The following is a 19,457-nucleotide window of genomic DNA, read 5'->3' as shown; positions in this document are numbered from 1 at the left end:
AATGTCAAATTTAAATTTCATCCCTCTAATTTATAACAATTGATAAACTTATCCTTTTACTTTAATTTATCATAATTTAATTCTCGTACTTTACAAAAAATTGAGAAGCTAGTTCATTTGTTGATAAATACATGGACTTAAACTGCCGCGTTTTGTAAATTTATCGTATATAAATTGTTAATATGCTAATATTTGTTAATATTGTGTATATAATTTATTGAATTGCTAATTTTTATGCCAACAATTTAATAACAAGATGTAACGGTGTTACCTACTGCATTTTAATTTTATCATTCGGGTGGAGAATAAAAAAAATCATACCAATGAGGCTTTGGCTAGATTGTTAAGACGAATGTCCCAAATCTTTAAGACTCTGATTATAATCTCACCATATACAATTGCGATGTACGAATCTCTATTCCACTTTGTGTACATGCCACATATCGACTTGGTCCTATTTTCTGATTCTTCATTTACTGTGCTTTATATTAACATATATTTTGACTTATATTATACTTATGATCATATTGTATTTGTAATTGTAATATTCTAAAAAGGCACGATTTGATTGCTTAATAAAATGTTGCATTTATTGTATTATTTAAAAAAATCAAATTGAGAAAAAACAACATTGTAGTATTGAATCGAGAAATGGATAAACTTTAGGGATTGAAATTGTAAATAAAGCCTTTTTTTAGTCAATTTGTGACTATTATTTAATAAACCCATTTTTTCTTCCATTAAAATGGAATCCAATGCTTAGTTATTTAATAGGTGCCGAAGGCCGCGGGTAACTCCTATCATTTCCAACACGTGAGCCGCTAATGTAAGTTATTTTTCAATTTTCAAATCAAATATTCAAAAACCAAAATATAAATAAAAAAAATGCATATTAAAAAAAATTATAATTACAATCCATTCATTCAAATAATTATAATTAAAATAAATTATTATAATATATAATAAAATTAAAAATTAAAATATATATCGACTTAAATCAAAATAAATATGAATAGTACTGCATATGATAAATATTAAACCGAAATAAACTTAAAAAAACCCATATATTAATGGAAATCGAATATTTAAAATCAATGTTACTTATTGAAATAATTATTGAAATTTAATTGAGTTTGACTCAAATAAACTCAAATTCCATTCGACAATTATCGGGCCAAGTTTGAGTTACTAGTTGAGTTGAACTCAAGTATAATTATATATGATTTGAACAATCCACAAGCCTGATCGGATTTTCATTTTTTATATTTTCTTATACTGTGAAATTACATTTCTACCATTGTTATATATAAAGAAGTAAAAATGAGCTTAATCAGGTCTTGAGTACAAATATTGACAAACGAGTCCAATCAATCCTAAGTAACTCAATTTTGTCACAGATGTTCTATTAAGCTCAAGTCAAGTATTGTTGAGTGTTTTCTGTGTGTCATTTAAATGGTGAAGCTGTGTATTTATATAATACGATTATTGTTTATAAATGTGATGTCGTAGGTAAGGTAAGTTTCATGCATGTCGACATGTACCTTACTCTAGGTTTAACAATGTTTATACAATGTAGGTTTGCTTATGTGATGGTGTGTGAACCCACATCGTGCAGTCTTATGTAAGGGTGTGAGTTCCTTACATGCAAACTCATAGCGTCATGTAAACTTGAAGTGCAAACCACGTATAACCCAACTCAAACCTAATTGGGTTATGGATCAGTAATAATGAGTATCATAACAAAGATTAAACCCCAAACTTCTAGTCAAACTCAAACTCGAGCTTGCTACTAGTTCAGCTAGGCTCGATTGCATCACGAGTAGATATAATTTTAATGGGCCTGCTTTTCTTTTCACAATCCGTGCTTTGGTCTCTCTGTTTTATCGGTCCAAATCTTCATGAATAGCCCAATGAAGTTATGTAAAATAACCCAAAATATCGGCCACTGTTCACATTGTAGGTACGTTTAATTAATTTGACCCATCCAATTGATAAATGTAACCTACCATTCTAGGTACATTTATTTTGCTCTTAGTTTACTCAAGCCAACCTATAGACATCACCATTCATAGTCATAAAAGGCACTTGTCTGATAGATACCATAATCAAGGGAGAATGCAAGGGAAGGCAGAAGTTTTAACCTCTTAAAATCGTAAAATTACTTTTAAGGTTCATTCGAAATTTATAAAATTATATTTAATCCCTCAAAAAATTTATAATTCAATAATTGTTTTCGGCATTTGCCTTTTACCATAACCCATCAAGCCTACTAGCTAGAGGTGAACAAAATTGATTTGATTTGAAAAAATTGAAAAAAAAATCAAATTGAATTTTACAATTCGAATAACTCAAATAGTTCGAATAACAAATTAGTATAAATACCTTTTGGTACTGTTAATTTTAAAAATAAGCAAATTGATCAAAATTAAAAAATAATTCAAATATTTATAAAATTCTAAAACACGTATAAAAGTATTTATACTATAACAATATTTTAATTTGACATATTTAATTTTTAATTTAACTCGAATAATTTCAATTGATTCGAAAAATTTTCAAATTAAATTAGGATGATAAAACAATATTCGTCAACTCAATTAACTTAAAATTTTATCACTTAATTCGATCAAACGCTCACCCTCCCTCTATATCCCAACAACTAGTGACTCTTCGAACCCTCAAACATATAATAACTTTAATTTCAAATAATTCAAAAAAAATCCAAAAACCATCCTTAAAACACCAAAAAAAAAAAAAAAAAAACCAAATACAAAATTAATCCCACCTGTCTAATTTGATGAACACAACATAACATCACGGGTACATTGATTTGTTGCCCTTAAAAGAATCGAAAAATAGGTGTTTGAAAGACAAATTGCGATAGATGCAACGACAAAGACAGCTTTGTTGATGGACAACAATTCCAAAATTATGACCACCCACGAGACACGACTTGACGTGGTTTGGCAATAACGCTACTGCTGAATTTGTGTACCCCATTTTATATGTGCCAACATTTTTTAACTTCTACATTATCTTTTTATCCAATATTTAGAAAAAAAAAAGTTTTATTTGTTGAATTAATATTAAAAAAATAACACTTGGGTCGATTAAGTCTTAGTTTAATTAGTATGGACATTGTTATCAATATAAGAGGATGTCGATTCGAGTACACTAAAGCGCATTATTTTTCTATTTATGGTTTAATGAGGAGTTATGTAACAGCCCGTTTTTAGGGTTAATCGGAACAGTGGTTTCGGGGCCACCAAATCCGACGAGTAGGTTTGTAAATATTATATTTAATATTTATAAGCGATTTATTAAGTTCAAGTAGTATGACCCTAAGGTCAAGTGGGTTTAGAAAATGAGTTATCAGGACCTTGTTTCTATAAACCGAGTCGTAAATATTTTTATAAATATTTACGTAGTGGCAATAAGATAGTATTAAAGTTTCGTTGAAAATTTTTATCGTTTCGATAGTTAATTAAGCAAAAAGGACTAAATTGCGTAAAGTGCAAAAGTTCTGTTCTATAAGCTAAAGGTATTAAATAGATATAGAACTTAAAAGTGAAAGTCCTTATTTGGTAATTAGCCCGTTAAAGAGATAGTGGGATATGATGGCTTGGCATTTGGTGTAATAAATAAAGTGTATAAAGGTTAATATTATAAATTGGTTAAAAATAATAATAAAATGAATAAAATAAAAGAATAAATGTGTCATCTTTTTCATTCTCTTTTTACCAGCCGAATATGAAGCTTGAGAAGCCATGGAAGAAGCTTTCAACTTTCGGCTAATGCATGGTAGGCATTTCTAGTCCCGTTTTTAATTATTTTTATATTTTCGGGATCGTTGTTGCTTAATCTATCTAATGAGTGGGCTATTTTGCAAAACCATTAAATAGTTTGATATTTGCCATTGATGAGTATAATAGGGTTTTGAAGTTTAATGGAAGAATATGAGTCCTTGTTGATAGTTAAACACTTTTTGTTAAGTGAATTTTTGTGAAATTGACAATTAAGGGCTAAATTGATAAATGTGAAAACTTTATGGTTAAAATGTTAAATAAATGAAATGTGTGGGCTGCTAGAGACACTAGTGATATTCTTCTATAGTAGAATTTTACTCAATTTCATGAATTTGCATTTTTATGATATAGGGACTAAATTGTAAAGAAGTTGAAATATTAGGGGCAAAACTATAATTTTACCATAAAGTGAATTATGGACTGTTTTGATACCATGAACATTTGGCTAAGCTTAATTATGGTTAAAATGGTTAATTTGCATGTTTTGAGCTCAGGGACTAAAATGAATAAAAGTAAAACTTTAGGGGTAATTTTGTAAAAAAGAAAAAAATGACCAAATTGTATGAAATGAGGTGTTTTACTGTCTAAATTAATATTTTGAATGAAATTGTTAATTTAGATCAAGATCGGGTGAAAAATCGAGGAAAATGAGAAAATTACCAAAATACCCCTGAACTTTGGTATCTCTACAATTTAGCCAGGTAAGTTCGTATGCAATAAGCATTGTTAAATTTATGTTTCTAATGCTTTGATATCGTATAAATTGTATATAGGTAAATATTTTAATGTCTGACGACATATCGACAAAATGTGGCACTTAGTGTGCGGGGCAATCAAATATGGTACTCAGTGTACGAAATATTGAGAATGGCACTTAATGTGCGAGATATTGAGAATGACACTTAGTGTGCAAAATATTGAATGATTAAATAGAGCAAAGTGAACAGTATACATGCTATATTATATGAATTGTTTATGAGACGACTTTATAATGGTGTTATATCCTGCTAAGTCCCGAAGGCATTCGTGTTGGTGTTATATTCGGCTAAGTCCTCAAGGCATTCGTCTGGTGTTATATCCGGCGAAGTCCCGAAGGCATTCGTCTTTGGTGTTAGGGCTAAGCCCAAGGCATTCGTCTTTGGTGTTATATCCGGTTAAAGTCCCGCAGCTTTGTCTTGGTATTATATCCGGCTTAAAGTCCCGCATGCTTTGTGGTGGTGATTGGATTTGGGTTTTAAACCTAGCGACTTAATGCCGATGATTCGAGTAAGATTATGATTTCGAATGTTCGTAGTAAACTACCATTGAATATGTTCAATGCATTAAGTTGGTCAGGTATGTATTATATACTTTTATATGATTGATCGGAATTGAATCATGAATGCGAAATGAGAAGTATATGTGAAAATCTCATATGTGTATGTGTGTATTCGGTTATGGTGAAAGGTTACATGAGATTGATTTGGTGATATACATGTTAAATAATATGAATGCAAAGAATGTGTAATAAATCTGCTTGGGACAGTAGCAGTAACATGATTTCGGAAAATCACCATAAATTGTGGGAGTTGAGTTAGAGGCTGAATAAATTATGTCATGAAATCTTAATGAGTCTAGTTTCTTATAAAAGAAACCGTGTAAGCAAAAGAATTGCCAATAATGAGATATTTGAAGTGGCATGGAACAGAGTCAAAATGACTTAGAGGTCCCCTGTTCTGTTTTCAGAAAATCATTATAAATGGTACAAAAATGATTATAAGATAAAATTTATATTTTTAGACTCCTTAATGAGTCTAGTTTCAAATGAAATAAACGATAACATGTTTTGAATTCTGTATAATGAGAAATTTGATTCGTAGTGAAGAGTTGTCAGAATAGTCAAACAGTGAAACAGGAGAAAACTTCAAGAAAAATTTGGTATTGATTGGTCAAACCAAAAATTCTGAAAATTTGATGGATGGAAGATATATGAGTCTATTTTCAGGTAAAATTAACGGCACTTGATTTGGAGTTTCTTAGCTACAGTTATAAATAATTTAGTGACTGTTGCTCGGGAAGACAGCTTGTAGTGAATTTGTGATTTTGTTGCAAACATGGTTAAAACTTGTTAATGAGATGCTTTTCGAGTTCTTATGATCTTATTTTTTATTTCAATATTTGGTTTTAATTCAGTTCAGATTCAAGTGAGGTGAATTTGCTACATATGCATTATGTTCATGGATACTTGGCCAAAATGGAAATTATCTAGGAATGATTTCTTGAAAATTTGAATAATCGATCTATAAGTAAATTAATTGTTTGCATTGCTTAAAACTTACTAAGTATTGAAGCTTACTCCGTGTTCTCTTTTCCATTTCTTATAGGTTTATACTTTAGCTCGAGTTGGAAGGACCGGAGATATCATCACATTATCGAGTCATTATGTGAGTTGAGAAGATTGTATATCATCATGGTTTAAGGCATGTATAGGATAGACTATAGGTAGAATGATATTTCGACTTGTATACATTATAGCCATGCAAAGATGGCTTGCTCATTTTGTTTAGAGAAGCCTTATAATTAAACTAATGTGGTGAAATGTTTTAGTTATAACTTGATAGTATTTAAATTGTTATTAGATATTCGGTTATGTTTTGATAGTGAGACATTTTGGAAATTTATAAGAGCTCCTATGGAAAATCAATGAGACATGTTTACATTGTTGATAATTTATGTCTGGTAAGTATCTTTGACCTTATAGAAGTTTTTTCAGTCAAGTAATACCTCATAACCTTATTGCGGCGACGGATACGGGTTAGGAGTGTTACAAGTTATGAATAGTTTTAAACATTGTGTCAAAAATAACATATATGACCCGAAGATATAATAAAATTATTAAACAAAAAAAACACTTGAGATTTGGCCTCGTTGCATTATTTAGTTGTTTATTTATGTATATGTTCGTACTATTATGTTTAATCAATTGTCACAGTGAGATATAAAACATGATAATATAAGCCCAAAAAAATAGATGGGAGTCACAAATAGAATTGGTTGAGTCATTTGACAAAGTTCGAAGGTTTGCCTGAAAAATGGGAGGGTTTAAACAAAAATATAGACTTGAAATATTAATTTAAAAAAAACACACAATGTCCATTTTCTAAACGGGTCGGGTCTCGGGTAAGCTTTTTTTTGCTTGGACTCGGGCCAGATACATGTCTTTTTAAAATTTGTTGGGAAACATTTATATCGATTTTGTTATGTATTTTCAATTTGTTGGGAAATATTTGTTTGAATGTTTTTAGTGTATTTAATATATTATATTTTTAATTTTATTTTATAAAATAAAATAATTTAAAAAATTAATACGAGCCCAAGTTTAGCATCTATAATTTAGGTTGGAATTAGACAAATTTTTAAACCCGTTTTAAAACCCAATCTGACCCAGTCCATAAACAACTCTAGCTACAATCATATCACAAAAGAAAATTAAAAACAGAAAAGTAAAGAGAGAAAATACAACAGTTAAAAAATAATTGATATGTTTGAAAATATTTGATTCCGTTAACAAAATATTTAAAAAAGTAAATCGGACCTTGTATCACACATAAAAAGGAAAATTAAGTTACTCGAATTGAATTGAGCTATTACGCTCGAGTTTTGTGAAATATATGCAATTTTATTGAAATAAATGACAACTTTCAACAGATTTCACGACATTGAATTACTAGAGTCGCTTTCATTATATAAATAGAATGTCTATCGTTCACATGTCACGTATATTTATTCTTTAAACATAACAACTCATAAAAGAGACCTGCTTAAGACAATTTATGACAACAAGACACCTGTAAATTAACCAACTTGGAGAGAGTCCGAAACCAATATATGACCAATATATGAGCAACAGAACGACTAGAAAGAACACTCTTAAAGTTGACAGGGCGACCAATACACATTCTATTCCTAAAAAAAAGCTCACAATTATCTCCTACTCTAATCTTCTCTCCAATACTACCCTAATAACTACACCTTTAGTTTAAATTTATTTATATTTTAAAAAATAAATTTAATAATAAAATTACATCTTAGTTTCAAAATTATAAAAATTAATTTAATTGTTTAAATTAAAATAAATAAATAAATAACACTAAAAAGACAAAAAAAATGAGTTGCAATCTTAATTACACGTGAACTGCTAATTAGTTTCGAATATGATACCTATGTTAGGTGCTTAGAAAAAGACAAATATTTTATTGAAGAAAGCTTTCAAATTAATATATAAATTTAATAGTTCAGAAATAGGGGCCACGGGACAGGGTTTTGGTTTAATTCTTTAAAATGGTAATTTTTGTTATTAGTCCTTGTATTATATGTAAATTGTAGATTTAATTATTGTATTTTAATTTGATTAATTTTTGTCCTATGAACTTTTTGAAATGGTCAAAATTAGTCATTTTAAATTTCTAATTTCGAGTCATGAACCAAATAATATCATTTTTAGGTTAAATTTTGCTATCAGTCTCGTGAGTTATAAAGTTAGTATTTGTTATTTAATTTGATCATTTTTAGTCCCTGTGCTTTTTGAATTTTGAAACTTTAATTCTAACTTAAACAATAGTTGTTAAATTTTTTAACTAAAATATCATGATTTTTTCTGTGAGTACTATGTGAAAATAACAAATTAATATGACAATACACATGTGACAATATGATTACAACATTAAATTTTGAAAATAATAGTATTTAACAGTTATCATTTAGCCAATATTGGAATTTTAAAATGTCACGAGTACATGGACTACAAATGACAAAAATAAAACACTAATACTATATGCGCAACTTACACATAACATAAAAACTAACAGTAGAATTTAACTTTTTAAAATCCTAGATTCAAGTTTCATAGGAACTTTAACTACAATTAGAGGTAGTGTTAGGGAGAAATTATTTTATGAACCATTCCCACCACATCATTTATGGTTCCTTTCCAGTTATTTAATGGCATGTTAGGTAATTTTCCCATGTAATTAATACATAATTTTGGTAATTTTTTACCTCGAACCCAATCCTAAACTGTAAACCCCGAACTTGAACCTTGAATTCGAACTTGGGTTTAGAGTTCAAGGTAAATAAAGTTACTAAAATTATATATCAATGACATGAAAAATTTGTTAAAATGTCTTTAAATAATTAGAAACAGACCAATGATAATGTAGTGGGAAAGATTCATAAAATAACTTCTCCTAGAGATTAAGGAATACGCCTTGACCCTTCCAAAAGTTAAAATTTTAATATTAATCATTTAAAAAATTAAAAAATTACATTTTACCCCACTCAAAATTTATAATTTTAATTACGCCCCTAAGTTTATATTTATTTTAATTTAAAATTTTTCATGCATCAGTTTTATCTAAATATATTTCAATTATTAATTTCATACTTTGTAATGTTAACTATGTTTGTAATTGATTGTGATTGCTTGGAAAATAGACAAATTATATTTATAATTTTTTAACAATCTCATTATAGGTTCGATTATATATTATTCTTCTTTTTGTGAAAAGATAATTTAAAATAAAATCTAGACATTACAAAGTAGAACGAGGGAATAAAGAACCCCTAGCAATATCATCTTCTAAAGTTTCTTGAATCTCTAACGGTGAGTCTTCAAATGAGCATAGATCTTCTTTGTTTACAAATGCCATTTTAACTAGAGTATCCGCTACCTGATTATCCTCTCTACGAATGTGACATATGAACCACCTTTCTTATTGGAATAAAATATGTTGAATTCTCCTAACTAGAGAGATATTTGAGATATCTAAATTATGATCACAAATGACTTTAACTGTCTCTAAATTAATTGACAGAATAATTATTCTATTATGACCTTGCTCCTCTTTATCTGTTTTTTCTGACACAATCTTTAGAACTATCTACGACTCATCCCAACCTGACAATACATTGTCCTATAATTCAGCAAAAAAAGAAACAAAAAACAGTGCCATCATATTCATGTTTTTATCAATTTATGGGCAGAAATTATAATTAAAAAAAAAAAACCTTTATGGTTTCTATTCTCCTTTTCCCCCTTTTGGTTTTTGTGCATACAAAAAATAATGACCTTAAATAGGCTATGATGTTTGGTTACTGTTAAATAAAATAAAATTTCAATTTCAATAATTATTTAAAATTTAATTTGTTGAATTTTAAATTCAAATAAACTATTTAAATATATAATTTAAATTGGTTTTGTATAAAAAAATTCATTTTGCTTTACCTCACGAGTTTTTAGTTATGTTTAATTATGATTTAATTAATTTATTTTATTGAAACCTGATATTTAATTTATTATTTTAATTTGATGAAAATTTATTTTATGATATTCTTAAAAGCTCGTATTGATAGATTTTTAAGTAAAAACTCGCACCGATACATGGGTTATTTTTTTAATTTTAAATATTCGGTTGATATATAATTTCATTAATTATTAATTATTAATTATTAATTATATTTTTACGTGAAATTGATCGTGTAGCCAAATAATCAGGAAAAAGTTTTTAAAGGATACTACAAGTAGATTTGCAGGTAAAACACAAATACAAATAATAAAATATTATATATCACCATTCAATTATAATTATAATTAATTAAAATAAAATACGATAAATTAAAAATTGAAATATAGCGAGATCTTTGAATTCCACGAATATGCATACAAAAAACTAATTAGCTTTCTTCTTCTATTTTTGATACTAACCATCAGACTAACTTGGATTTAAGGTATGTTATTATAATCGTCGATGTACTGATCCACCATACTGATCGTTGGATCATTGCTTGAAGCGCACTTTCTAATTTTTTTTTAAAAAAAGCCTAATGAAGTAAGTAAAAACTTTCAAATAATTCAATAACTATTTCGTAACTTTTTAAAGTTGAGTAATCAAAACATAATTTTACTAATAATTTATAACATTAAATGTAATTTACCTTTTAAAATAATACCATTTATACGCAACATTCACCAAAAATTATACGCAAACTGAGATTAAATGCATGAAATATTGTTATTTAAACACTTTTTAAAAGAAAATCCATCCATTATGTTCGGTCTAGAGCTGCTCATGACCTAGACCAAATCGGATTCGAGTTGGATCCATGCAAGGTATTTAGATAAAAATTTCAAGCTTGGGCTCGGCTTGTCTTGAAGAATAGACTTACTTTTTTCTCCAAGCTCGACCCATTTTAAGAAAAATAGGTCAGACCTGACTCGGCCCGTCAATATTTGATTTTTTAAAATTAGTTTTCTATCACATTAAAAATACATATTTATATTAAAAAACACTATCATAAATTTAGTTGGATAATTTTTTTTTTAAATTTTGAACTGATATAATTATTATTTAACATAAATAATTAATATAATATTTTTATAACATAATATATTTGAGTGAGGCTAAATTTTAATTTCCTTCCATAAAAAAATAACCTTAAATTTTATTTAACTTCATTTTTCGGACCAATTTTCGATGGGTGACCCGAATTATTAGCAGGTTTAGTTAGACCCTAATTTCAAAACCATAATGAAATGTTGTTTAAAAATGGAGCTAACATGAAAGAAAAAAAAGCAAAACAAGGGAGAGGATAGCGACTAGCATAAGAGGGGAAAGGAAGACATGTGCAAATGGAGGGCATGTGAGGCACTGTCAGTGTCGTACCATTAATGGGTCCACATGGGATTTGGCAGTGACAAGAATGGTTGTTCATTCTAGAATATGCCTGCCTCTTCCCCAAATTTTTTTTAGTTAAAGCTCTAATTACGCTATTATCCCTTTCGATATTTAAAAAAAAAAGAATAACATTTATTTAAAAAAAAAAACCCAAAACAAACCACGAGGCTGCTACTAACGACTAACTAAATTTCGATAAACGTCCCTACCTAACGACCCAAATAAAGAAAAACCTTCCCATCTTTGATAACTTAGATAACTTTTAGGGTAGATGATGGATCGGGCCAAGTTCGAATTTGGTTAAGGTCAAAGTTTAGGTTCGAATTTAATTCGACAAATAAGTTAAGATAAAAGTTCAGTTCGTTCAGATTAAAATTTTTATATAAAATAAAATTTAAAAATATAATATATTAAATATGTTAAAATAAATGTTTTTAAATTTATACCTAAATAATACTAATATAGGTGTAAGTGCAACTTAACAATTAAATACATTTAAAATAATGATAAAATTAATAATAAAACAAGAGTTATATAATATTCAAATAATAACAACAAAATAATAGTAATATAATAATAAAATTATAGCAGAACAATAACATTTTTTTTTGCAAATTTTCGACTTAAAGTAAAAAAAGCTTACTCGAGGCTCAACTCGCTTTAGAAAATAAGCATTATTTTTTGTTTAAATTTATTTTTAAACTTATATTTTATCTAAATTCTCTCACTTTTGTATAGAGTCTGAACAATTATTAATTTTAAATATTTTTTTAAAAAAATTAGAGATTTTTATATTTAAAATAACTAGAATTGAAACTAATTTTGGGTTGAACTAGGGGCGGCTGTTGTTAATTAAGGCAATAAAAGCAAATTAAGGGTATGGATTATGAGGGCATGTGTTTAGGTGAACCGAAAAAACAAGAGCGAGGAAGCGGTCCATGATTACCAGCTGGAGTTGGTTTCCTTTAATTATTTCACCTCGTGTTACAGTGTAGACCCGTTATCTTTCCAAGTGGAATGTCTGAAAATTTGATTTTGTATAAATTTTATTTAAAAATGATATGATAATATCTGTTTTTTCTTTATATAATATTTAAAATTATTTATAGTCTCTTATTAATTTATAAATAGAAAGATAATACGCTTCAGCGTATCGAAACTCATGTCTTCTTACATTAATAATAATGTTTATGTCAATCGAATTAAAACTCAATCTGCTTGATTTTGTATAATTTTATACAAGACATGCTGGTTTAATTCAAGTATCATAAGTAATTGATACCGTTATTGACAATAATATTATTTTATATACATATTGTATACACAAATAATAATTTTCATCTAATATTTTTACTTAAAAAATTCATCCAATATAAAAACGGTAAAAGCAAATGAAGACTACTGGACTACGAGCCAGATTATATTTTATCTCGTATACTTAAAAATAGGTAAATTAGTCTCTGTATATTAGATTAAAGAGAAAATTAATTTTTTTTTTACAAATTTTATCTATTTCCATTGTTAAAATTAGTTCTTGTAAGTCAATATAAAATACGTCACATATCACTATTTAATTATTCTATAAATTATGATAATTTTTAATAGTACAAATGAATTCAAATTTTAATTGACGAATTTCGTCTATACATTTAAACCATATCCATTATTTACCGCCGACAATCACCACCAACTGTTAAATAAGTGAGAGTCAACCTTAAAAAAATCAATATTTACTGCGGACTTTACCGTCCGTGAAAATCGCTGGCATTTTCCGTAAATAAAGAAAAAGAAAGAGGGACATTTTCGCACTTTAAAATTTTTTAACACCACCTGTCCTTCGTTGCAAAGTAACAAAACTCAAAGCTCGCGCTGTCATCGCCAATGGTGGAGACTCTCTCTGCACCACAAACAAACAACACCGAATACTGTAAAAAAAACCCACCATAAAAAAGATTGTAACAAAGAGAAATAAACTATCATTTTTCGAGCTTTGCTCACTAAAGAAGACGATGAAGAAGAAGAGTGGTGAAGTTCTTCGTTTTGCGCAAAGCAATGCCCCTTAAATTTCTGAATTCAATGCTCTCCTGTTGAAAAAACTTTCTCGAAGATTGTAAGCAAAAAAGGTTAAAAAAAGAAAAGAAGAATCACTTTAAGCATAGAACTAAGAGAAAAAAATTTCTGAAGAGTAGGTGAGTGTCTCACTACCATTAGTGCATTTTCTTTTTGTTATTTGCTGTAAAAGAGCTCTCACTCAGAGATTCTCTCAAATAAATGTTATTTGCATTTTGGGATTTTCTTTTTCTTTTTCTTTTTCTTTTTTGGGTTTTGTCTCTTTTTTCTTGTTGAAGAAGCTTGATGGGTAATCTTCTAGTTGCAAACTGAGTTCTTATTTTATTTTTTGAGCTGTTTTAAGCTTTTAAAAAGTGGAGGATCTTGAGTGATTATTTAATTTTCTGTATAGATCCTGTGAAGAAGCTTTTGGTTCCTGCTTGAAACCCTTAGAATCTATTTCTTCTCAAGTTTCATCAACGTAGTCGTCACTTTCCATTAACAAATCGGCTCTGGGTTTTTGTCGGCAATGCAAGTGGTGAAACCAAAAGGAAACGTTAAAGCTCTTGTTAATGGTGAAACACTGAAGTTTTTAGCTTAAAGCAGGTGAAAAAACAATAGAAAAAATCTCCCTGATAAAACTTCTTTCATGGTTTTTTCTTTTTGGGGTCTTAAATTACTGTTCATTAAGCTCAATTTTGACTCTGTAATGATATAATATTTAATGCAGATTTTAAGTTTGAGAAGAAAAGATGGCATCGTGGGAACATTTCGGAGAAATTGCGAACGTAGCACAGCTCGCAGGCTTTGATGCGGTGCGGTTAATAGCCATGATAGTTAAAGCGGCAAGCACGGCTCGAATGCATAAGAAGAGTTGCCGGCAATTCGCTCAGCATCTTAAGTTGATCGGTAACTTGTTGGAGCAGCTCAAGATCTCGGAGCTTAAGAAGTACCCTGAGACGAGGGAGCCTTTGGAGCAGCTCGAGGATGCATTGAGGAGGTCTTACATTTTGGTGAATAGTTGTCAAGAGAGAAGCTATTTGTATGTTTTGGCCATGGGATGGAACATTGTTTATCAGTTTAGGAAGGCACAGAGCGAAATCGACCGGTATTTGAAGATCGTTCCTCTTATCACTCTCGTTGATAATGCTCGAGTCAGGGTATCGACTAATCTCGAAAATATGTTAAATAAGTTTATGCATATATATATACATAGCTTGATTAACTTCAATGAAGTGATACGAGTAGTCGGTATTTGCCATATTTATTTGAATGTTTAACCTGCAGACTTCGAGTCAGGGCATATGTGTTAATAAGTTTATGCATATATATGCATTATATATGGCTTGATTAACTTCAATGAAGTGCTATGAGAAGTTGGTATTTGCCATATTTATTTTGAATGTTTAACCTGCAGGAGAGACTCGAAGTTTAATGAGTCAGGGCATCGACTAATCTCGAAAATGTGTTAATAAGTTTATCCATATATATATACATGGCTTGAGTAACTTCAATGAAGTGCTATGAGTAGTTGGTATTTGGCATATTTATTTGAATGTTTATCATGCAGGAGAGACTTGAAGTTATCGAGAAAGATCAACATGAATACACATTAGATGAAGAGGATAGAAGGGTGCAAGATGTGATAATGAAACCCGAACCCTCGGAAAATGATACCATGATCTTGAAAAAAACTCTTTCTTGTTCATACCCAAACATGCGTTTTAATGAAGCACTGCAAAAGGAAAATGAAAAGCTTCGATTGGAGCTACAACGTTCGCAAGCTAATTATGATGTGAAGCAGTGTGAAGTAATCCAGCATTTGCTTGATGTAACGGAAGTTGCAGCTTCTATTCCCGATAAGAGTTCATCCCCAAAAGTGTCTAAGAAAGTGGAGCGTAATTACTCAGATGTGGATAATGAAAAAGGTCATTCGTACAATGATAACTCTCCTAAGAAACCTGATTCTCGCATGACTTCAAGGTTGTTTTTCCTTGTACAATGTAGTTGGCATTTATTTTGGTTTTCGTCCCTTAGAATATGCATTCATAGTTTATGCATTTCGTGTACTTGAAGCTGAGTGCAGTTTCTAAAGTTTTTGTCATATGTTTTCAGAAACACTTCTTCAGTTTCATCGGGACATGATCTACTCTCTGATAGAGGATCACATCGGTATGAAGAATGGAATGCTGATTTGCTTGGTTGTTTCTCAGAACCATCTCTGTGTAAGTCCTTTTTTATGTCATTGCTGCCCTGTTATGTGTTAAATGTTTTCTTTCTATGCTCGGAACGATCTTTTGTAAGATTTCTAGGACAGATATCTGTGGAACTGACCTTGCTGTTTTTCTGATCGTCTGGTCTACTAAGCCACCTTTCTCATTGCAGGTATAAAGACATTCTTTTATCCTTGTGGTACGTTTTCAAAGATTGCTACCGTTGCAACAAACAGGCATATGTGTAAGTATTTCCGGATCATATTTTATTACTCGGTTGTGTCAGTATAGCTCGGTTGATAATCTGTCTTGTCCATAATTATTTTCATTTGTACACAAATTTGATCTATATTGCTTAGCGCCCGTGCATAATTTACTACGAGAATTCAGCTTTTCCTTAGGATTTTACCTTCTCCCGTGTAGCTTGTTATTTGCAAACCTTATATTGATTGCAACACCTTTAAAATTCTATTTTTGGCTTTTGGTATTGCTTTGGTTTTCAAAACTTACACTGAAACTTCCTGCAGCTTCTGCTGAAGCATGCAACGAATTAATGGCGTATTCATTGATATTGTCGTGCTGTTGCTATACTTGCTGTGTTAGAAGGAAGCTTCGCAAGGCATTGAACATTACGGTATTCTCTCTGCCATTAAAAGAGTAATCTACTTGTTTAAAATATAAAACCTTGAATCGCAAGTTTTCTGCTATTTTTATATTCCATGGACGAATATGGTTCGGTTCTGTTACCTTGGCCCCATTACTTATCATACGATCTACCCGTGATTAAGCCATATGTCATCTTCTGTTAGTTGTAGTTATCAGAAGTATATGGCTAGCCGTATCCATAAATCAATATAATGACAAAAACATACTAACATCAGTAAAAGTATCAAGGAGGCCTTCTTTATACTAGAAGTCAAATTGCATTTTGCTCAATTTACTTAAAAGATGGACAAATTAGTCATTGTACGTTAGATTAAAAAGCAAATGATTCTTTTTGTTAAAAATTTCATCTATTTCTACTGTTAAAAGTTGGTGTAGTTGACAAAATAATCAGACAATTACACGTGACACATCACTTGTACCTCATCATGTACAAGGACCAATTTTTAACGAGAGAAATGGATGAAATTTTTAACAAGACTAGTTTGTTCTTTGATGTAACATATAGGGACTAGTTTGCCCCTTTTTTTAATAAAGAGCAAAATGCAATCTAGCTCCTAGTACAAGGGCTTCTATGGTACTTTTGCTTGCTAGCATCATGTGATCCTCGCCATTTATCTTTACTTCCTATTGTTCACACTCCACAATAAATCTCAATGTCACTCAAAATTCAGCACCCTTGAAATGTTTACACTATTCTTCCTTTGGCAGGGCGGGTTTGTCGATGATTTCCTCTCTCATTTGATGTGCTGTTGTTGTGCCCTCGTTCAAGAATGGCGAGAGGTAGAGATTCGTGGGATTTATGGTACGTCTCCTATATATCGTACTAAGAACCTAACAATCATGCGAAAATCACATTTTTCCCCTCTAAAAACTCTATCATCGCACTTTCCCCTCTTAAAACTCGATCACTGCACGATGCATGTGATTTTTACGGTACGGCTTCTTCATGTCATAACCTTAAACCAATCATATGAATTTGCAGGTCCTGAGAAGACTAAAACAAGCCCTCCACCATCACAGTTCATGGAATCATGAGTGAAAAAAGTACTGAAGAGACATTTTCTTGGGAGGTTTGTATAAAAGCTGAACATAGAAGGTAACTCTAGTTGCCACTTATTAAATTGAACCTGTACTAAAAGATTGCTTTTCTCTTTGAACCTACATACACATATATATTGTATTTGTATGTAAATTAGTGAGATTATTAATGGAGATTGAACATATGTTGTTGTTGTATGAGAAACTGATTTTCATTTAGTATAGTGGTTTTTGGATAAAGTTTTGTGTTGTTTTTGTTTAGAGATGAAAGAACAAATTGATGAACTGAAAGTAGTGCAGTTGAACAAGAATCAAGCTTTTCTTTTTGTAATGGCAAAGTGATTCTGTTGAAATGAAGTCTTGTTTAAAATGTCCACTGAGCTCCTGATTGGATTTTTAAACACTCTCCACCTCTAGTAGAAAATAACATATATCCAATTCTAAATGCTAAATGGTACCTTCCTTGACAAAGCCTTCTCTGTTTTAATGGATATTGCTATCCATTAAAATTATGACACATTCCTCTGCACCTCGTTTGTGCCTGCCGAATAAACTAATTAACTGAGGAATTGCTTTTCTTCCTCCATATCCACTTATCTCTTCATTTGTTTGCTGTAGAATGTTGCTTTAACAGATGGGAAATTTCAAGGTAATGATTGAAGTAGGTAGCTTCAGCTATAGCTTATCTTTGACTGGGATAATCTAATTTTCAGAAGCAAGATCAATTTGCTGCTTTAGCCTCTACTGTTTCAACATTTGCACTTCTTTATAAACAACATAATGCAAAACCAAAAGGCATGAAAGAAAGTAGAAATACTTGAAACCCATCTGTACAAGAAGAATTTCATTTTTTTATATGAAGCAAATATTATTGCTGTATAATTTTTCCAGGTAAGAAGGAAAGAACTATTAAGGTTTAATGGGCATAGTTCTTATAACTCCTAAAGTTCTTAATTTCAGTTGAAAAGTTGGATCAAATTTTGAGAGGACAATATATTATTAATCGAAAAGAAATATGGTCAGTTGAAAAGAAATTTGTTAATTGAGGTGGTATCCGATTCAGTTGAGTTAGATCGGACTCATATTTGTAAATGGTTAGAGAGATTTCTATTTCTTTTTCATCATCGTTACAAGTAGTATGCTCGTGTGTGTATATAGGGAGATTTGACTCTAATTTTTTAATATATAAATAGGAAAGAGGTTACAATGAGATAAAGATGAAAGGTTGATTATAATGAATATTCACTTAATGGTATTTATAACAAAAATGATATAATATAAATTATTATAAACTTAAAAAGTAGGTCAGGTTGAGTCGGGCTCGAGTTTTGAGTGTTAAGCCCAAGCCCATTTCATATTTTAAATATGTCTAATTTTTTTTACCCAAACTCATTTTTCAAGTATGATATTTTTGTTCAAAACTTTTCAAATTTTGGACGGGCTTTCAGGAGTGGGTGAGTAGCTCGACCCGTGAATAGGTTTACTCGTGTTATTAGTTTAGTCATGAGCTTAATATAAATATAAATAGGAGGATAATGCGTTTTAGTGCACTTAAACTTACGTCCTCCTGACACCAATCAAGTTAAGACTCAATCGACAATAATCACCTTTAATTTGTGTACAAAATATAATTCATTTTAATTTAAATGAACTGAGTTCTAAACTTCAAAATATTTTAATTGAATCCTAAAAATCAGTAATTAGATACTTTCATAAATTTAGTCATCAAAATCTAGTTTAAATTTGAAGTGAAATATATTTAAAAGACGTAAGTTATATGAATAATTTAAATTTAACGTGCTTAAATAATTTTTTTTAAAACTTTGGCTGTACCCATTTTTAAGTTTTTTTCATGATTTAGCATTTGAACTATATATGGCTTCTTATTTTGATAACTTTTTGTCTCACTTTAGTACATGAAGTATCAATTTCATCTCATTTTACTCCAAAAATTATTGACTTTTGATGAGAAT

The 19,457-nt window shown here is 29.9% G+C and overlaps 1 protein-coding gene and 1 long non-coding RNA gene across 3 annotated transcripts; both read left to right on the top strand.

The window, feature by feature from the left end:
• Positions 1 to 3,682: 3,682 nt before the first annotated feature.
• LOC128289419 (uncharacterized) lies at positions 3,683 to 6,435 on the top strand. The gene is made up of 3 exons (XR_008279063.1): positions 3,683 to 3,801; positions 4,426 to 4,507; positions 6,170 to 6,435. It is a non-coding gene; the product is annotated as an uncharacterized LOC128289419 (long non-coding RNA).
• Positions 6,436 to 13,302: 6,867 nt separating this feature from the next.
• LOC108459169 (protein MID1-COMPLEMENTING ACTIVITY 1-like) lies at positions 13,303 to 17,689 on the top strand. Of its 2 annotated transcripts, XM_017758530.2 has the most exons (9): positions 13,304 to 13,707; positions 13,980 to 14,173; positions 14,298 to 14,727; positions 15,138 to 15,550; positions 15,683 to 15,792; positions 15,953 to 16,024; positions 16,308 to 16,414; positions 17,155 to 17,248; positions 17,429 to 17,689. In XM_017758530.2, exons 3-9 carry the CDS (start codon positions 14,320 to 14,322, stop codon positions 17,479 to 17,481), a joined length of 1,257 nt encoding a protein of 418 aa, XP_017614019.1. In that variant the 5' UTR covers positions 13,304 to 13,707; positions 13,980 to 14,173; positions 14,298 to 14,319; the 3' UTR covers positions 17,482 to 17,689. The 2 variants fall into 2 exon arrangements, with proteins under 2 accessions (XP_052879223.1, XP_017614019.1); XM_053023263.1 differs by lacking the exon at positions 13,980 to 14,173 and having other exon boundaries at positions 13,303 to 13,707.
• The last annotated feature ends 1,768 nt before the right edge of the window (positions 17,690 to 19,457 follow it).

This window comes from Gossypium arboreum, chromosome 2 (assembly GCF_025698485.1).
Source record: "Gossypium arboreum isolate Shixiya-1 chromosome 2, ASM2569848v2, whole genome shotgun sequence".
Classification (NCBI taxonomy): Eukaryota; Viridiplantae; Streptophyta; class Magnoliopsida; order Malvales; family Malvaceae; genus Gossypium; species Gossypium arboreum.
Note: the sequence above shows the minus strand (reverse complement) of the source record. Positions and strands in the feature narration are given on the sequence as shown.